This window comes from Bombina bombina, chromosome 1 (genome assembly GCF_027579735.1).
Source record: "Bombina bombina isolate aBomBom1 chromosome 1, aBomBom1.pri, whole genome shotgun sequence".
Lineage (NCBI taxonomy): Eukaryota > Metazoa > Chordata > Amphibia > Anura > Bombinatoridae > Bombina > Bombina bombina.
The window spans coordinates 200,637,745-200,655,709 of NC_069499.1; the positions used below are offsets into that span (position 1 = coordinate 200,637,745).

The following is a 17,965-nucleotide window of genomic DNA, read 5'->3' on the forward strand; positions in this document are numbered from 1 at the left end:
CATCTAACATTAACCTACTGCTTGTAATAAATCTAGACTACCTTTCCATGTACAGAATGTTTCATTTTGGTGATAATCCTTGTGTAAGTGAAGCCCTCTCAGGAAGTTCTGCTGCTCTCCATCTATAGGCCTGCTGGTTAACAAGCCTTTTAGGACCCTAGTAAATGTGCCAGGTGGTGTGTATAGACGTGTTTTCATGTGAGCCGCTTCTCTTCTTGCCCTTATTTCATCTTTATCTGCAATAAAATACATAGGGAGGAAAACCGTTATTTTATTAGACTGCATTAGAGCCAACTGAGGAGTACCAGACTGTTAACCAAATTCAATTTCATCAGTATTCCCATGTGAAGTGCCTTGTGAGTCTTTTTAAAAGGTTTTCAAATTTGAAGACATTCCAATCCATTAGAAAACTCAAAGGTAACCTGTTTATCATAAATATCTCAAGTGCATTGGTGTTGCAAAACAATTCAATACGGCATAACTCCCAACCTTCCTAGATCTTGTGGGATTCTCATGGGCTTGGAGGGCTGCTTGCTGTCCCATCAAAGCTTCAGGACAAATGGCTTAGCTTCCTGGGACTGCCCAGCATAGCCCCAACAACACAGCCAACTTAGGGCTAGATTACAAGTTGGGCGCCCTCTTTTTTGAGAGCATTTGGGGCACTTTTAGAAAATTAACAAGAGATCTGGGGCGCAAGCTGAAACCCGCGCCGCCCGTAATTTTACCTCACACTCATAAAGTGCCGTAAGTCGGATAAACTAGCGATGTCCAGAAATGAGTCTAAATACAAATTTCTGGAGTCGCTAGTGACTTTAGAAACTGCCGGTGCCTAAGAAAAGTAAAAAATATATAAAATCTCCCATAAAAGTCTAACATGCCTCCCAAAAATAAGCCTGACACGTAAAACCCCTATATCCGCCATCAAACACACATCGAAACTAATAAAAGTATTAACCTCTGAACCGACAACCTCCCACAACGCAATATGCCTAATTAAACTATTAACCCCTATATCCCCCATCTAACCCACACCGCAAGTAGTAATTAAAGTATTAACCCCTAAATCTGCCAACCCCAACATTGCAAACTACCTATTAAAACTATTAACATCTAATCCACCATTAACCCACAACGCAAACTACCTATTAAAGTATGAACCCCATAAACCACCAAAGCGTACAACGCAAACTACCTATTAAAGTATTAACCCCTAAAACGCCAAAGCCCACAACGCAATAAACCTACTAAAGTATTAACCCCTGAACCGCCAAAGCCCACAACGCAATAAACCTATTAAAGTTTTAACTCCTAAACCACCAAAGCCCACAACGCAAATAAATAATTAAATTACTTAGCCCCCTAACCTAACACCCCCTAACCTAATACTCCCTAACCTAACACCCCCTAAATGAACCCAAAATTACCTAAATTACAAAATACTAAAGTTACTATTAAAATAAAAAAACCTAATACTACTTTAAAAAAAATAATAAGTATAAATTAAAGGGACAGTCTAGTCAAAATTAAAATTCTGGTGTAGACTGTCCCTTTAAGCTACAATTATAGAAAATAAAAAAATCTAAGATTACAGAAAATAAAAAACAAAATGATCACATTTTAAAAAATTATACCTAATCCCTATGAAAATAAAAAAGACCCCCCAAAATGAAAACACCCCCTAATCTAATAATAAACTACCAGTAGCCCTTAAAAGGGCTTTCTGCAGGGCATTGCTCCAAGATAAACAGCTCTTTTACATTAAAATATACAATGTCCCCCCTAACAGTTAAACCCCCCACCCACCAAACCCCCCAAAATAAAAAACCTAACACTAGAGGGAAGCTGCGTTCTGCCTGAGCTCCTGAGCTTCAAGAGAATATTGACCTACAAATACCCATTTAACACAAAAGTTTTGCAGTTATAAACTCTATATAGCTCCAGGTGATACTTCAGCTGAAATATCAGACGGTTCACAGACCAGAAAATTGCTGTGCAAGACCTGTGCCAACTCTAACGGCACTTATAGCTGTGTGCTGGGAACGATCTGAGATACATCTAATACACAGCTGCACCTACTTGCCTTCTGGAGGGTCGGGGCTCCGCTCCAGAGGCAGCTTGAAAGCCACCGGACAAGCTCTTCAGCTGTTCTGTATCCTGCCTGGGGACACTCGGCAAATAAAGAGGAGAGCCGAGGCCTAGAACCGCTGTCTGCAACTGAGCGGCAGGTAACCAGACCACTGGACTTTGTGAGATCTGCCCTAACCCCGGGGACACCCTGGGTGACATCACAGCTGGGGGCTATATGGGCTGGTAGAAAGAGACCCATACCTACCTCTAAGTCCATTACCGCGCTTGGAGACTGTTTTGGCGCGAATTACTGCCATCTTGAATCCCCCATACTCTGAGCTGCAGCACTCTACACTTAACGTGGAGAGCTATACATAGTGCAGCGGTGTTGGACCCGGACGACAACCTCAGACCTGCCCCCTTGTTCCTGCTTACCGCATAACTGCCGACGCCGCCAGGACTCAGCTCTGGACACCTGGCCTCTCTGGTCCCATAACTCTGTGTCGGGCCTTGCGACTACTGCCCGGGGGGTCGGGGCTCTGCCCCGATCCAGCGACTACTTGAATTAGACGGATTGACCTGCCGGGAGGAACCGGTAAACACCCTCCTCAGCTACAGCACGCCGCGGCTCATCTGCAGTGAAATTTCACCACTTGGAGGGCTGGATCTCTAGATCTTCTGAGGCCCCTGTCAGCGGAATAGCCTGTGATCCAGGGACTGGGTAAGAGCACCACAAGCACACAGACACCCGTGAATTACTTGCCATATTTATAAATTAAGGCACTGGGACTGAGCTGAACTAAACTGTCGATATAAGCCTTACTGTTGTGAACACATACTATACTCAGCTGGATACATTCCTGGACACTTTTACTGTTAGGCCATCAGATTGGGAATATCCTTTTACCTGGGCACATCCCAACTACAGGCCCATTTAATACATACAGGCCTGTCACTTGTACTTATTCCTTCAATAGGGGCTAACAGAGAAAGTGCATCCCTGTCTAAGCATAGCCCCCTTACATTGGGAAAACACACCAGAACTTTCTATCTGCCCAGGATAAGAAGATTCCATACTAAAATAATCCCAAGGCTTGCCCTGGAAGTAAACCAGGATCTAGACTGAGTTTTGCATTCACCGCTGTTTTACCAGCCTCTCCTCTCCCTTTCCAGCTGACCCCTATTGCCTGCGGGACATACCCCCACATATAGCCAATATAGCGGCCCTGGACTGTTAACAAATATTGCAGTATTACTTCATATGTCTTTGTCCCTGTGTTGCACATTTTGACTCTCCTTTTTTTTTTTTTTTTTTTTTTTTGCACCAGTGGGCCACATTATCTTACTAGCTTATTGCTGCTGCGCCAGCTTATGTGTCTTTGGGCCCCGGCTCAAAGAAGAGTGTTGTGTTATTTTACTGTTTGCCTAACGACTTTTCTTTCCTGCAGGTTCATTCCATGGTAATAGTCACCCCAGTAAATTAAACTACTGCCCACCTCAGTGTTGGTCTCTCAAGACTCTCCCTTTCCGGCCTAGCTAGTCTAGGCTGGTCACTTTGTTACTGCAGTACGTAATTTGCCCTCATCCCTCACACACGTGACTTAAGAGAAATATAAGAGTCTGAAAACTAATACAACCATCTATATTCTCGGTCCACTTGTTGCATTACACTTCTACTCTCAATATCTCACTAGTAGGGTAACCTGTTAACACACATCCAGTACTCTCGCGACTTACACTAGTAGCAGGCTTACCCTGGCACCTCTCCCTTTCCGGTCCAGCTAGTCTGAACTGGTCACTTCCCCTGTCCTTTTCCCCTTCTGCAAAGTCGTATCCTGTTTCTCCCTGAGGTGCTGGGGACTTATTCATTGTAGCTTGTATTCTAATGTTGAAAGGCACAATTACTGTCTGCTATGTGATATTTTAACGGAATGCCATAAACATAGAAGATGTTGAGAGTCCCTGCTCCGCAGTCTGAATATATGTAGTATATATGGTAAACTTTGCTATAAGGTACTTTGGGTCTTTAGAGTCAGTCTAGGAGTGTTTTATATTTTTACATAAGGGAAGGGAAAAAAAAAAAAAAAAAAGAAGGGAAAAAGTTTGGTCCTAATTTTTGCTTTACAGAAATACCTAATAACCTCTTCACCATGCCTCACGGCTCCAGGCGACTGGGGAAAACCCCCACTAATACTAAAAAAACTGTTTACGATCACTTCACTCAATCTGGAAAGGAACCTAATCTTGTCCCCAATGAGGAACTCAGCGACCCTGAGTCGTTGGATGCTGAATCCCACTCGAGTGTGCACTCAGAAGCACCATCACATCATTATATTACAAAGGCAAGCCTACAACATATGCTGGCTAATCAGACACGCTCTATTACACAGGAAATTCAGCGCTCATCTGCGGAACTGAAAAAAGAAATCTCAGAGATAGGTGAGAGAGTTGAAGTCCTCGAGCGAAAACAAGATGATTTGGTGGTAGACCACACTAATCTGCTCACCTATTCTGAAACCCTGGCAGACCAGATGACTCAACTGGAATTTAAAATGGCAGATATAGAGGACAGGTCACGCAGGAATAATATTCGGTTTAGAGGCATCCCAGAAACCGTAGAGAATGCTGAACTTCAACCATTCCTGAGGGAATTGTATGCAGTACTCGTGGGCACCCCAGAGGGGTTAATTGATACAATGGAAAGAGCCCACAGAGCCCTAAGATCACGATCCACCCCTGCCAACAAACCGAGAGATGTAATTGTTTGCTTTCACAGTTACATATACAAAGATAAGCTCATGCAAGCAGCTTTTAAAAGACCATCTATGCCAGAGAAATTTAAGGAAATTCAACTCCTACCTGACCTCTCGACTCATACACTCCAGTACCGTAAATCTTTTCAACAAATTACCTTAACCCTTAGGAAAGCTAACATTAAGTACAGATGGGGGCATCCCACAAACCTTGTGGTTACCAGAAACAACTAAACCCACACAATAACTACCATACCACAGGGCATGGCCCTGCTGACCACCTGGGGCCTACATCCGGAACAACCTCCAGCATTGCAGCTTCGGCTCCCGAATGGTCCATTAAACAAAGAGCTAAGAAACCTAAAACTAATCCACCGTAAAAACGTGTCTGGTGGACTCTGTTGGAACCTACCTGGACTCCATTAAACCTAGAAGTCTGACCTGTCTCCAACAGCCCATTACTGAGGTTAAGTTAAAGTTTAAAAGTTTACAATTAATCTGTACAATCATACTGTATGTTTGAACATTATTTCAATGTTGGTTTATCAATTTAAGAATTGCACACTTGTAGTTGTAATTTAGATTATAGTGTTTACTGCGGAGCAGGGTTCACCCTACTGACCCCTGTTTCTGATTGCTTCTCCCCCCCCCCACAGGTAGCCCACGCTAGGGCTCCATCACAGCGAACTATTTTCGCTAACTCTCTCTCCCTTTACCTGTATTCTGTTCCCCCCCCCTCATTCACCCTATCTAAACTAACTCCTATTAACAGACCTGGTCTACCTCTTATAGATCTCTATGCCCCCCCTTAAAATTCTAACCCATAATGTAAGAGGCCTAAACTCTCCACACAAACGTAGCCTTTTGGCTAGATCGCTCAAATTCCATAACCCCGATGTGGCCTTCCTTCAGGAGACACATTGGTCGCTAGACAACCCTCCTTGCACAATATCTAAAGACTATACTGTTCTTGAATACACTTCTTTTCCAAAGAAAGCCAGAGGCACAGCAATCTTAATTCACAAAAGAATAGCTTATGAACCAATCCAAGTTCTAAAAGATCCGCAATCTAGATTTCTTATTCTAACATGTAAACTGGACCATACTGACCACACTCTAGTTTCTATTTATCTCCCTAACTCACACCAACCCAGATACCTCAAACGGATTCTACAAACAGTTGACCGGATAAAAATAGGCAGAGTCTTACTAGCGGGGGACTTCAACATGACTTGGGACCCGATGTTAGATAGGAAAAAAACCACCCGTACAAAACACGCTACCCCTTCTGCTCAGCTTTCCCACAAGTTCAGACAAATTATTACCCATTTTTGCTACTATGATATATGGCGATCACACTAGAGACAGAGACTACACTCACTTCTCACATCCTCATAAAGCGTACTCCAGACTTGATTATGTCTTTTGCTCAGCAGAAACTCTTGATCAAGTCAAACACTCTCACATCTCCCTGTGCCCATGGTCTGACCATGACCTAGTTTCAGTAACTTTCCGCTCAACAGAACGACATAATGTGAGGCCCTCCTGGCGCCTCCCACATGATATCTTACAGGATGCTGCATTTAAAGAAACTCTTAGAAAAGATATCATATTTTACTGCCAAACCAATGATAATAATCAGGTTAGAGATGACACACTCTGGGGTGCGGCAAAGGCCACGTTTAGAGGTCTTATACTCAAGAGACAAGCACACCTTAAAAAACTATCTGGCCTACCCCTTTCTAAATCTCATATTGAACTACGCCGACTAGAACTCCTCAACAGACACACACCCTCAGACAGTACCATAGCTCAAATTGTAAAGATCAAAAATCATATCAACCAGCTAGAACTAAAACGTACCCAAGCTAATTTATTCAAATTGAAACAGATTACCTACCACAAGAGTAACAAAGCAGACACACTACTAGCTAATAAGCTTAAAAACAGAGCAAGCACCTCAAGAATTCACCAGATCCAATCTGGGAACCAGACCTACCGTAAACCTTCAAACATTGGCGCATGTTTTGAAAAATTCTATTCAAATCTATATAATTTAGAAAAAAATACAGGATACAAACTAACCCCTGCCGATAATATTTGCTCCTTTCTTAGCAGCCTAAATCTCCCCTCATTGTCACCTGATGACCAAGAAACACTCTCGTCCCCCTTCACCCCTAGGGAAATTAAACACGTAATAACACGCTTAAAACCTTTCAAAGCCCCAGGCCCAGATGGCTACTCCGCAGCTTTTTACAAGGCATACACAAATGAGCTAACCCCACTACTTCTAAGATTCTTTAATCACGCTAGAGAACAGGGAAGTCTCAGTAAGGAATTCTTGGAAGCCACGGTGATAACTATCCCTAAACCACAAAAAGATCCATCTCTTTGTTCCAGTTATAGGCCAATTTCCCTGATTAATTTAGATGTTAAAATTTATGCCAAATTATTTGCTAATCGCATTTCTAAATTGCTCCCGCAACTTATAAATTTAGACCAGGTAGGATTTATTCCCCATCGCGAAGGACCTGACAACACTAGGCGTCTGCTAAACATCTGCACTGAATCCACCAGACTTAATAGGCCATTCTCTGTAATCTCGCTAGATGCAGAGAAGGCTTTTGATCGCGTTCGATGGTCTTACCTATGGGAAGTCCTTAAAACCTTTGGTTTCCCAGATCAAATTATCAAGGCGATACAGGCTCTTTACTCTACCCCCTCGGCAGTAGTCAGAGGACTAAACTTTGTCTCGCCCCCCTTTTCAATCTCCAATGGCACCAGACAAGGGTGTCCACTTTCACCTCTTCTTTTCGCCCTTGCAATGGAACCATTAGCGGAACAAATCAGACAAGATAAGAAAATAGATGGTGTACGTCTGCATGGCACTGTCCATAAAATAGCGCTCTTTGCCGACGACATAACAATATTCTCTTCAGATCCTCTAACTTCATTCCCGAGGCTGAAGGAAATCTTAGACTCCTTTGGTTACATGTCCCTTTACAAATTAAATTTAGATAAAACAGAAATTTTCACCTGGGGCTTCCCCCAAGACACAGTAGACACCCTAATGACCCAATATAGAGTACATTGCGCCAATAACTTCATCTCACACTTAGGGGTCAAGATATCGAACAATATCCCTCAGATGATCAAAGACAATTATTTGCCCCTTTTAGCCGAACTTCGTACTCTGAAAGACAAGTGGGATTACACTCACATATCATGGATAGGCAGACTAACGGCCCTCAAGATGTCATTCCTACCCAAAATTACTTATCTATTTAGATGCCTTCCTTTCCGTATTCCGGGGTCTCTCCTTCATCAATTTCAGAGCGAATTCACAAAATATATATGGCAGCATAAACCCCCTAGAGTGGCGCATAAAATTCTCCAAAGTCCCCTTAGTAGAGGAGGCATAGCCTCCCCTTCGATAACAAGGTATTATGAAGGAGCCATGCTCACTCACATTTCGCAATGGGGTGCGAAGGACTCTCCTAGTAAATGGAAAACTATAGAACAAGCCTCACTCCCAAACCACATATTTCTACCTGACTTGATTTGGATCCCTACCCACATACGACGGACCACAGACATTAGTAACACCATAATACGAGAATGCCTCGTCATGTGGGATAAGCTGAGACATTATCCACATATTGCCCCGCATCCCTCACCCATCACTTCCATGACGGGTCTCCTCCGAGGTCTACCTGACTCTCACCCTCAAGGCTGGACACGAGTAGGAATACAGACAGTAGCTGATTTTTGGGTCACTTCACCAGCCCCGCGCTTCATGACACTCTCAGAAATAAAGGCTGGCTTCAACTTACCCAGACACATGACATTCGAATATACAAGACTAAAGAGCTTTCTTCTTAGCTGGGGCTTCCAACCTGAATTACACCGACCACGAACACTCTGGGAAATGACTTGGCAGCAAGGCAGCAAATTACATAGGCCTCTATCAATACACTACACCTTAATAGGAAACTTAGACTCTGAAAACAAGCTCCCTCACTTACTCAAATGGGAATCGTTTCTGAACGTGACCATACCCCCACAGGCATGGCAACATGTAATCTCCCTCACCAAAAAAACACTACACTGTGTTACACTCTTCGAAACTTATTACAAACTCTTAACACATTGGTACCTCACTCCTGCCAGACTAAACAAAATGTTTGACTCTGCATCTCCTTTATGTTGGCATAACTGTGGTAAAAAAGGAGATTCTTTACACATATGGTGGGAATGTCCCAAGTTGAGACCCTTATGGAATACTTGTTTCCGTACGCTAGCGGGACTAAGTATAGCACTTCCCACAACTCCTTCCAATGCCCTTTTACACATAGGCATTCTTAAACTACCTAAACACCAAGCATGCCTGGCAATTTATTTGTTAACAGCTACTAAAGCGACTATAGCCAAGGCATGGAAAACCAAGACACCCCCAAAATGGTCATGCATCCTAAGCTATATGGCATATATCTATAATATGGAGAAACCTATCTTTTACTCCCTAAATAATTCGGACCTGTTTGAACTAGTGTGGGCAGATTGGCAATCCTGCTACACCACTACTTGGTCCCCGACTACTAGAGTAAATACGCATTAGATGACCTCTGATGTCTATCTTCTGAATAAGAACTTCCCTTCTACCTCTAACGCTACTATCACCCTTCCTCTTCTCTCCAACCCCTTCCCCATCCCAACTAACCTACCTCTTATGATAAGAGCTATATCATGCTCACTCTCCATTTTATGAATACATTCCAACCTGAAATGTTGAAATTGTTTCAATTTTCTGTTTATATATCCTGTAGGAGCCTGTGTGCTCCAAAAACACTCACTACGTTATCTTTGTAATTGAGAATATTATTTATCAATAAAAAAAAAAAACCTAACACTAAAAATCCTAAACTACCCATTGCCCTGAAAAGTGCATTTGTTTGGGCATTGACCTTAAAAGTGCATTTAGCTATTTTACAAAATGCCCACCCTAATCTAAATAAAAAAAATAACAAAAATAAATTTAAAAAAAACCTAAGTCTAACCCCCAGGTTGGTACTCACCATTCCTGAAATTCGGCGGAGAAGGTCCTGTCCCATGCAGTGAAGTCTTCTTTTAAGCAGCGACCTCTTCTTTCTTCTTCCAGGAACAATCCGGAGCGGAGAGCGGAGCTGAAGACCGGGACCCTGGAGCTGAAGACCGGCGACCCTGGAACTGAAGAACAGCGTACCCTGGAACTGAAGACCAGCGTACCCTGGAACTGAAGACCAGCGACCGCGGAGCCATGGAGCGTGGAAGATCCTTTTCGTATGATCGCTGCTGTACACTGGATAGTGAATTCAAGGTACGCGATGAAAAATGGCGTCCCTTGAATTCTTATTGGCTGATTTGATTCTTCAAATTCAAATCAGCCAATAGGAGAGCTTCTGAAATTCTATTGGCTATGTAATGGGGCTCCTGATCTCTGGTTAATTTTCGGAGCACTAATTGCTACCGTGAGAAAATAAGATCATCTTTATGTGCATTTATGATTGCAGTTAAGTGCATTTTTAAAAAAGTAAATTGTAAAATTACTCAAAAGTATATGAGATTATTAATTGTGCATATGACATTAAATCATATCAGTTGTTAAAGGGATACAAAAAAAGATAAAAAAAATCTTTCATGATTCAGATAGAATATGCCATTTTAAACTTTACAATTTACTTCTATTATTGATTTTGCCTCATTCTCTTGGTATCTTTTATTGAAGGAGCAGTAATGCACAGCTGGGAGCTAGCTGAACACACTGGTAAGCCAATGACAACATATATGTGCAAACACCAATTAATAACTAGCTCCCAGCTCCTGAATCTACCTGGGTATGCTATTCAACATTCAACAAGGATACCAAAAGAACAATGCAAATTAGATAAAGAAGTAAACTGAAAAGTTGTTTAAAATTGTAGTTTCTATCTGAATCATGAAAGAAAAAATTTGTGTTTCATGTCCCTAAGTGAAAAGTTTGCATTCAGATACATTAGACATTCATTATCATTTATCAAGAAGGTTTTACTTTTGCTTTGATTTGTGAAAACCCTTATTATTACCAGCCTGTTATAACCTTGTTGTTTATAGTTTGTTTTTTCATGTATTTATTAACTTGACTTTGCTGTCATTTCAAATATGAATGGTTTAACAAATTGAAATAGTGGTGCTTCTAACGGCTTTGAATGACTTTGAAAAAAGCCTAATATCACTCAGGAATTCTGGTACCTAGGATTAGCAGTCTTTTAGTTTGTTCTATGGGACTGAATGACTTCTTTCTAGCAAGACGGAAATATTTTCTTAGTTTATGCATGCCTAGAATTAAATTACGTTATGCCAATACTAATGTGCATCAAGTGCATACGTGCAATCATAATTTACTGCCTGTGCGCTGAACTTTTGCTGTCAAACACAAACATACACTGAGAAATCTTTGGAAATCATTTACAAATGTATGTTAAGCAAATTCAATTTAAAGTAAAAAAAATTGGTAATATGAACACACAATTTAATCCAAATTGTAAAAAAAATATGTTGTTAAGTACCCCATGGTCTTTAACTCTTTAATGAAGATGTACAGGGTACGTCATTGGTGCCAGCTCCCAAGGCTGGGATGGACTGTCCTTTTTCTGCATGGCTTAGCAATGGAGGTCACCCCAGGCACGCAATCGCAAAGACACAGTGTCTCAGTGATCGCCTATCAGTAAGGTGCCTTCATTACATGAGCGACACAGTCAGTGTGTGTTTCATGCTGTTGCTGGGTGCTTGCATGTGTGATTATAAATGTATACTGTGAATCTGGTCTAGCGAAGTTAGAATATCAAGACGTGGTGTAATTACCAGAGGTTGAGCTGGGCAGCTGTGAGCTCTTAGCCTGCCTATTAAGCTTCTTGAAGTGCTGTTTGTTTATGAGTGTTGTTTTTTATTACTCTTCAGATTTTCTTATATTGATCCACTACACTATGTGGCGCCTTGGTTTATGTTACCATGCAACAGTGCGGTAAAAGTGTACAATCAATGTGACAGCCAGTCAGCACCTATGTCAATCCAAGTGTTAAAATGTGTTTTAAGAAATTGTGGGGGGGATTAAATTTCTTTTAATACATTTTCTTTGTTTTTTTATACCTGTTTTATTTTCTTTCTTGACGATAAAAGGGTTATATTAAAAATGTCAGAATGCCTCTAGTTAAATACACTGGGATGTTTAGTTTTCTCTTGTTAAGTGTATCCAGTCCACGGATCATCCATTACTTGTGGGATATTCTCCTTCCCAACAGGAAGTTGCAAGAGGATTACCCACAGCAGAGCTGCTATATAGATCCTCCCCTCACTGCCATATCCAGTCATTCTCTTGCAACTCTCAACGAAGATGGAGGTCGTAAGAGGACTGTGGTGTTTTATACTTAGTTTATTTCTTCAATCAAAAGTTTGTTATTTTTAAATGGTACTGGAGTGTACTGTTTATCTCAGGCAGTATTTAGAAGAAGAATCTGCCTGCGTTTTCTATGATCTTAGCAGAAGTAACTAAGATCCTTTGCTGTTCTCACATGTTCTGAGGAGTGAGGTAACTTCAGAGGGGGAATAGCGTGCAGGTTTTCCTGTAATAAGGTATGTGCAGTTAAAATATTTTTCTAGGGATGGAATTTGCTAGAAAATGCTGCTGATACCGAAGTAATGTAAGTAAAGCCTTAAATGCAGTGATAGCGACTGGTATCAGGCTTATTAATAGAGATACATACTCTTATAAAAGTGTATTTTAAAATGTTTGCTGGCATGTTTAATGGTTTTTTACATATGTTTGGTGATAAAACTTATTGGGGCCTAGTTTTTTCCACATGGCTGGCTTGAATTTTGCCTAGAAACAGTTCCCTGAGGCTTCCCACTGTTGTAATATGAGTGGGAGGGGCCTATTTTGGCGTTTTTTTGCACAGCAAAAATTACAGACACAGACATCCAGCTTCTTCCTGCATGATCCAGGACTTCTCTGAAGGGCTCAAAAGGCTTCAAAAGTCGTATTGAGGGAGGTAAAAAGCCACAGTAGAGCTGTGGCAGTTGTTGTGACTGTTTAAAAAACGTTTTTGTCATTTGTTATTCCGTTTTTGGTATTAAGGGGTTAATCATCCATTTGCAAGTGGGTACAATGCTCTGCTAACTTATTACATACACTGTAAAAATTTCGTTAGTGTAACTGCATTTTTTCACTGTTATTTCAAAATTTGGGAAAATTTGTGTTTCTTAAAGGCGCAGTAACGTTTTTTTATATTGCTTGTAAACTTGTTTTAAAGTGTTTTCCAAGCTTGCTAGTCTCATTGCTAGTCTGTTTAAACATGTCTGACACAGAGGAACCTACTTGTTCATTATGTTTGAAAGCCATGGTGGAGCCCCATAGGAGAATGTGTACTAAATGTATTGATTTCACCTTAAACAGTACAGATCAGTCTTTATCTATAAAAGAATTATCACCAGAGGGTTCTGTCGAGGGGGAAGTTATGCCGAATAACTCTCCCCACGTGTCAGACCCTTCGCCTCCCGCTCAGGGGACGCACGCTAATATGGCGCCAATTACATCAGGGACGCCCATAGCGATTACCTTGCAGGACATGGCTGCAATCATGAATAATACCCTGTCAGAGGTATTATCTAGATTGCCTGAATTAAGAGGCAAGCGCAATAGCTCTGGGGTTAGGAGAGATACAGAGCGCGCAAATGCTGTGAGAGCCATGTCTGACACTGCGTCACAGTATGCAGAACATGAGGACGGAGAGCTTCAGTCTGTGGATGACATCTCTGACTCGGGGAAACCTGATTCAGAGATTTCTAATTTTAAATTTAAGCTTGAGAACCTCCGTGTATTGCTTGGGGAGGTATAAGCTGCTCTGAATGACTGTAACACAGTTGCAATTCCAGAGAAATTGTGTAGGCTGGATAGATACTATGCGGTGCCGGTGTGTACTGACATTTTCCTATACCTAAAAGGCTTACATAAATTATTAGCAAGCAGTGGGATAGACCCGGTGTGCCCTTTTCCCCACCTCCTATATTTAGAAAAATGTTTCCAATAGACGCCACTACACGGGGCTTATGGCAGACGGTCCCTAAGGTGGAGGGAGCAGTTTCTACTTTAGCAAAGCGTACCACTATCCCGGTTGAGGACAGTTGTGCTTTTTCAGATCCAATGGATAAAAAATTGGAGGGTTACCTTAAGAAAATGTTTATTCAACAAGGTTTTATTTTACAGCCCCTTGCATGCATTGCGCCTGTCACTGCGGCGGCGGCATTCTGGTTTGAGGCCCTGGAAGAGGCCATCCACACAGCTCCATTGAATTAAATTATTGACAAGCTTAGAACGCTTAAGCTAGCTAACTCATTTGTTTCTGATGCCATTGTTCATTTGACTAAACTAACGGCTAAGAATTCCGGATTCGCCATCCAGGCGCGTAGGGCGCTATGGCTTAAATCCTGGTCAGCTGACGTGACTTCAAAGTCTAAATTACTCAACATTCCATTCAAGGGGCAGACCTTATTCGGGCCTGGCTTGAAGGAAATTATTGCTGACATTACTGGAGGCAAGGGTCATACCCTTCCTCAGGACAGGGCCAAATCAAAGGCCAAACAGTCTAATTTTCGTGCCTTTCGAAATTTCAAGGCAGGAGCAGCATCAACTTCCTCCGCTTCAAAACAAGAGGGAACTGTTGCTCATTCCAGACAGGCCTGGAAACCTAACCAGTCCTGGAACAAGGGCAAGCAGGCCACAGCATGAATGAACGGCCCCCTATCCGGAAACGGATCTAGTGGGGGGCAGACTTTCTCTCTTCGCCCAGGCGTGGGCAAGAGATGTTCAGGATCCCTGGGCGTTGGAGATCATATCTCAGGGATATCTTCTGGACTTCAAAGCTTCTCCTCCACAAGGGAGATTTCATCTTTCAAGGTTATCAGCAAACCAGATAAAGAAAGAGGCATTCCTAAGCTGTGTGCAAGACCTCCTAGTAATGGGAGTGATCCATCCAGTTCCGCGGACGGAACAAGGACAGGGATTTTATTCAAATCTGTTTGTGGTTCCCAAGAAAGAGGGAACCTTCAGACCAATCTTGGATCTAAAGATCTTAAACAAATTCCTCAGAGTTCCATCATTCAAAATGGAAACTATTCGGACCATCCTACCCATGATCCAAGAGGGTCAGTACATGACCACAGTGGACTTAAAGGATGCCTACCTTCACATACCGATTCACAAAGATCATCATCAGTTCCTAAGGTTTGCCTTTCTAGACAGGCATTACCAATTTGTAGCTCTTCCCTTCGGGTTGGCCACTGCCCCGAGAATTTTTACAAAGGTTCTGGGCTCACTTCTGGCGGTTTTAAGACCGCGAGGCATAGCGGTGGCTCCGTATCTAGACGACATCCTGATACAGGCGTCAAGCTTTCAAATTGCCAAGTCTCATACAGAGATAGTTCTGGCATTTCTGAGGTCGCATGGGTGGAAAGTGAACGTGGAAAAGAGTTCTCTATCACCACTCACAAGAGCCTCCTTCCTAGGGACTCTTATAGATTCTGTAGAGATGAAAATTTACCTGACGGAGTCAAGGTTATCAAAACTTCTAAATGCTTGCCGTGTCCTTCATTCCATTCCACGCCCGTCAGTGGCTCAGTGCATGGAAGTAATCTGCTTAATGGTAGCGGCAATGGACATAGTGCCATTTGCGCGCCTGCATCTCAGACCGCTGCAATTATGCATGCTAAGTCAGTGGAATGGGGATTACTCAGATTTGTCCCCTCTACTAAATCTGGATCAAGAGACCAGAGATTCTCTTCTCTGGTGGCTTTCTCGGGTCCATCTGTCCAAGGGTATGACCTTTCGCAGGCCAGATTGGACGATTGTAACAACAGATGCCAGCCTTCTAGGTTGGGGCGCAGTCTGGAACTCCCTGAAGGCTCAGGGATCGTGGACTCAGGAGGAGAAACTCCTCCCAATAAATATTCTGGAGTTAAAAGCAATATTCAATGCTCTTCTAGCTTGGCCTCAGTTAGCAACACTGAGGTTCATCAGATTTCAGTCGGACAACATCACGACTGTGGCTTACATCAACCATCAAGGGGGAACCAGGAGTTCCCTAGCGATGTTAGAAGTCTCAAAGATAATTCGCTGGGCAGAGTCTCACTCTTGCCACCTGTCAGCAATCCACATCCCAGGCGTAGAGAACTGGGAGGCGGATTTTCTAAGTCGTCAGACTTTTCATCCGGGGGAGTGGGAACTCCATCCGGAGGTGTTTGCTCAACTGGTCCATCGTTGGGGCAAACCAGAACTGGATCTCATGGCGTTTCGCCAGAACGCCAAGCTTCCTTGTTACAGATCCAGGTCCAGGGACCCGGGAGCAACGCTGATAGATGCTCTAGCAGCAACTTGGTTCTTCAACCTGGCCTATGTGTTTCCACCGTTTCCTCTGCTCCCTCGACTGATTGCCAAAATCAAACAGGAGAGAGCATCTGTGATTCTGATAGTGCCTGCGTGGCCACGCAGGACCTGGTATGCAGACCTAGTGGACATGTCATCTCTTCCACCATGGACTCTGCCTCTGAGGCAGGACCTTCTAATACAAGGTCCTTTCAATCATCCAAATCTAATTTCTCTGAGACTGACTGCATGGAGATTGAACGCTTGATTCTATCAAGGTGTGGCTTCTCCAAGTCAGTCATTGATACCTTAATACAGGCTCGGAAGCCTGTCACCAGGAAAATCTACCATAAGATATGGCGTAAATATCTTTATTGGTGTGAATCCAAGAGTTACTCATGGAGTAAGGTTAGGATTCCTAGGATATTGTCCTTTCTCCAAGAGGGTTTGGACAAAGACTTATCAGCTAGTTCTTTAAAAGGACAGATCTCTGCTCTGTCTATTCTTTTGCACAAGCGTCTGGCAGAAGTTCCAGACGTCCAGGCATTTTGTCAGGCTTTGGTTAGGATTAAGCCTGTGTTTAAAACTGTTGCTCCCCCATGGAGCTTAAACTTGGTTCTTAAAGTTCTTCAGGGAGTTCCGTTTGAACCCCTTCATTCCATTGATATTAAACTTTTATCTTGGAAAGTTCTGTTTTTGATGGCTATTTCCACGGCTCGAAGAGTCTGAGTTATCTGCCTTACATTGTGATTCTCCTTATCTGATTTTTCATTCAGACAAGGTAGTTCTGCGTACCAAACCTGGGTTTTTACCTAAGGTGGTTTCTAACAGGAATATCAATCAAGAGATTGTTGTTCCATCATTGTGTCGTAATCCTTCTTCAAAGAAGGAACGTCTTTTGCATAATCTGGACGTAGTCCGTGCCTTGAAGTTTTACTTACAGGCTACTAAAGATTTTCGTCAAACATCTGCCCTGTTTGTCGTTTACTCTGGACAGAGGAGAGGTCAAAAAGCTTCGACAACCTCTCTCTCCTTTTGGCTTCGGAGCATAATATGCTTAGCCTATGAGTCTGCTGGACAGCAGCCCCCTGAAAGGATTACAGCTCATTCTACTAGAGCTGTGGCTTCCACCTGGGCCTTTAAAAATGAGGCCTCTGTTGAACAGATTTGCAAGGCTGCGACTTGGTCTTCGCTTCACACCTTTTCAAAATTTTACAAATTTGACACTTTTGCTTCTTCGGAGGCTGTTTTTGGGAGAAAGGTTCTACAGGCAGTGGTTCCTTCCGTTTAAGTTCCTGCCTTGTCCCTCCCATCATCCGTGTACTTTAGCTTTGGTATCCCACAAGTAATGGATGATCCGTGGACTAGATACACTTAACAAGAGAAAACATAATTTATGCTTACCTGATAAATTTATTTCTCTTGTAGTGTATCCAGTCCACGGCCCGCCCTGTCCTTTTAAGGCAGGTCTAAATTTCTTTTTTCGGTCGAATGACTGGATATGGCAGTGAGGGGAGGAGCTATATAGCAGCTCTGCGGTGGGTGATCCTCTTGCAACTTCCTGTTGGGAAGGAGAATATCCCACAAGTAATGGATGATCCGTGGACTGGATACACTACAAGAGAAATAAATTTATCAGGTAAGCATAAATTATGTTTTTTCAAATATATACTTTGTGTAGAGGTTTTAAACTGGGGTAACCACCAAGGCCATA

At 42.6% G+C, this 17,965-nt stretch overlaps 1 protein-coding gene across 1 annotated transcript in view; it reads right to left on the reverse strand.

Moving 5' to 3' along the window:
* Positions 1–17,965, reverse strand: part of LOC128645074 (cytosolic phospholipase A2 delta-like) — a 183,387-nt gene that overhangs the window by 7,150 nt on the left and 158,272 nt on the right. Inside the window, exon 17 of the mRNA XM_053697830.1 lies at positions 42–236. Within this exon, the coding sequence (XP_053553805.1) occupies positions 42–236 (195 nt within the window). The remainder of the gene's footprint in view (positions 1–41; positions 237–17,965) is intronic.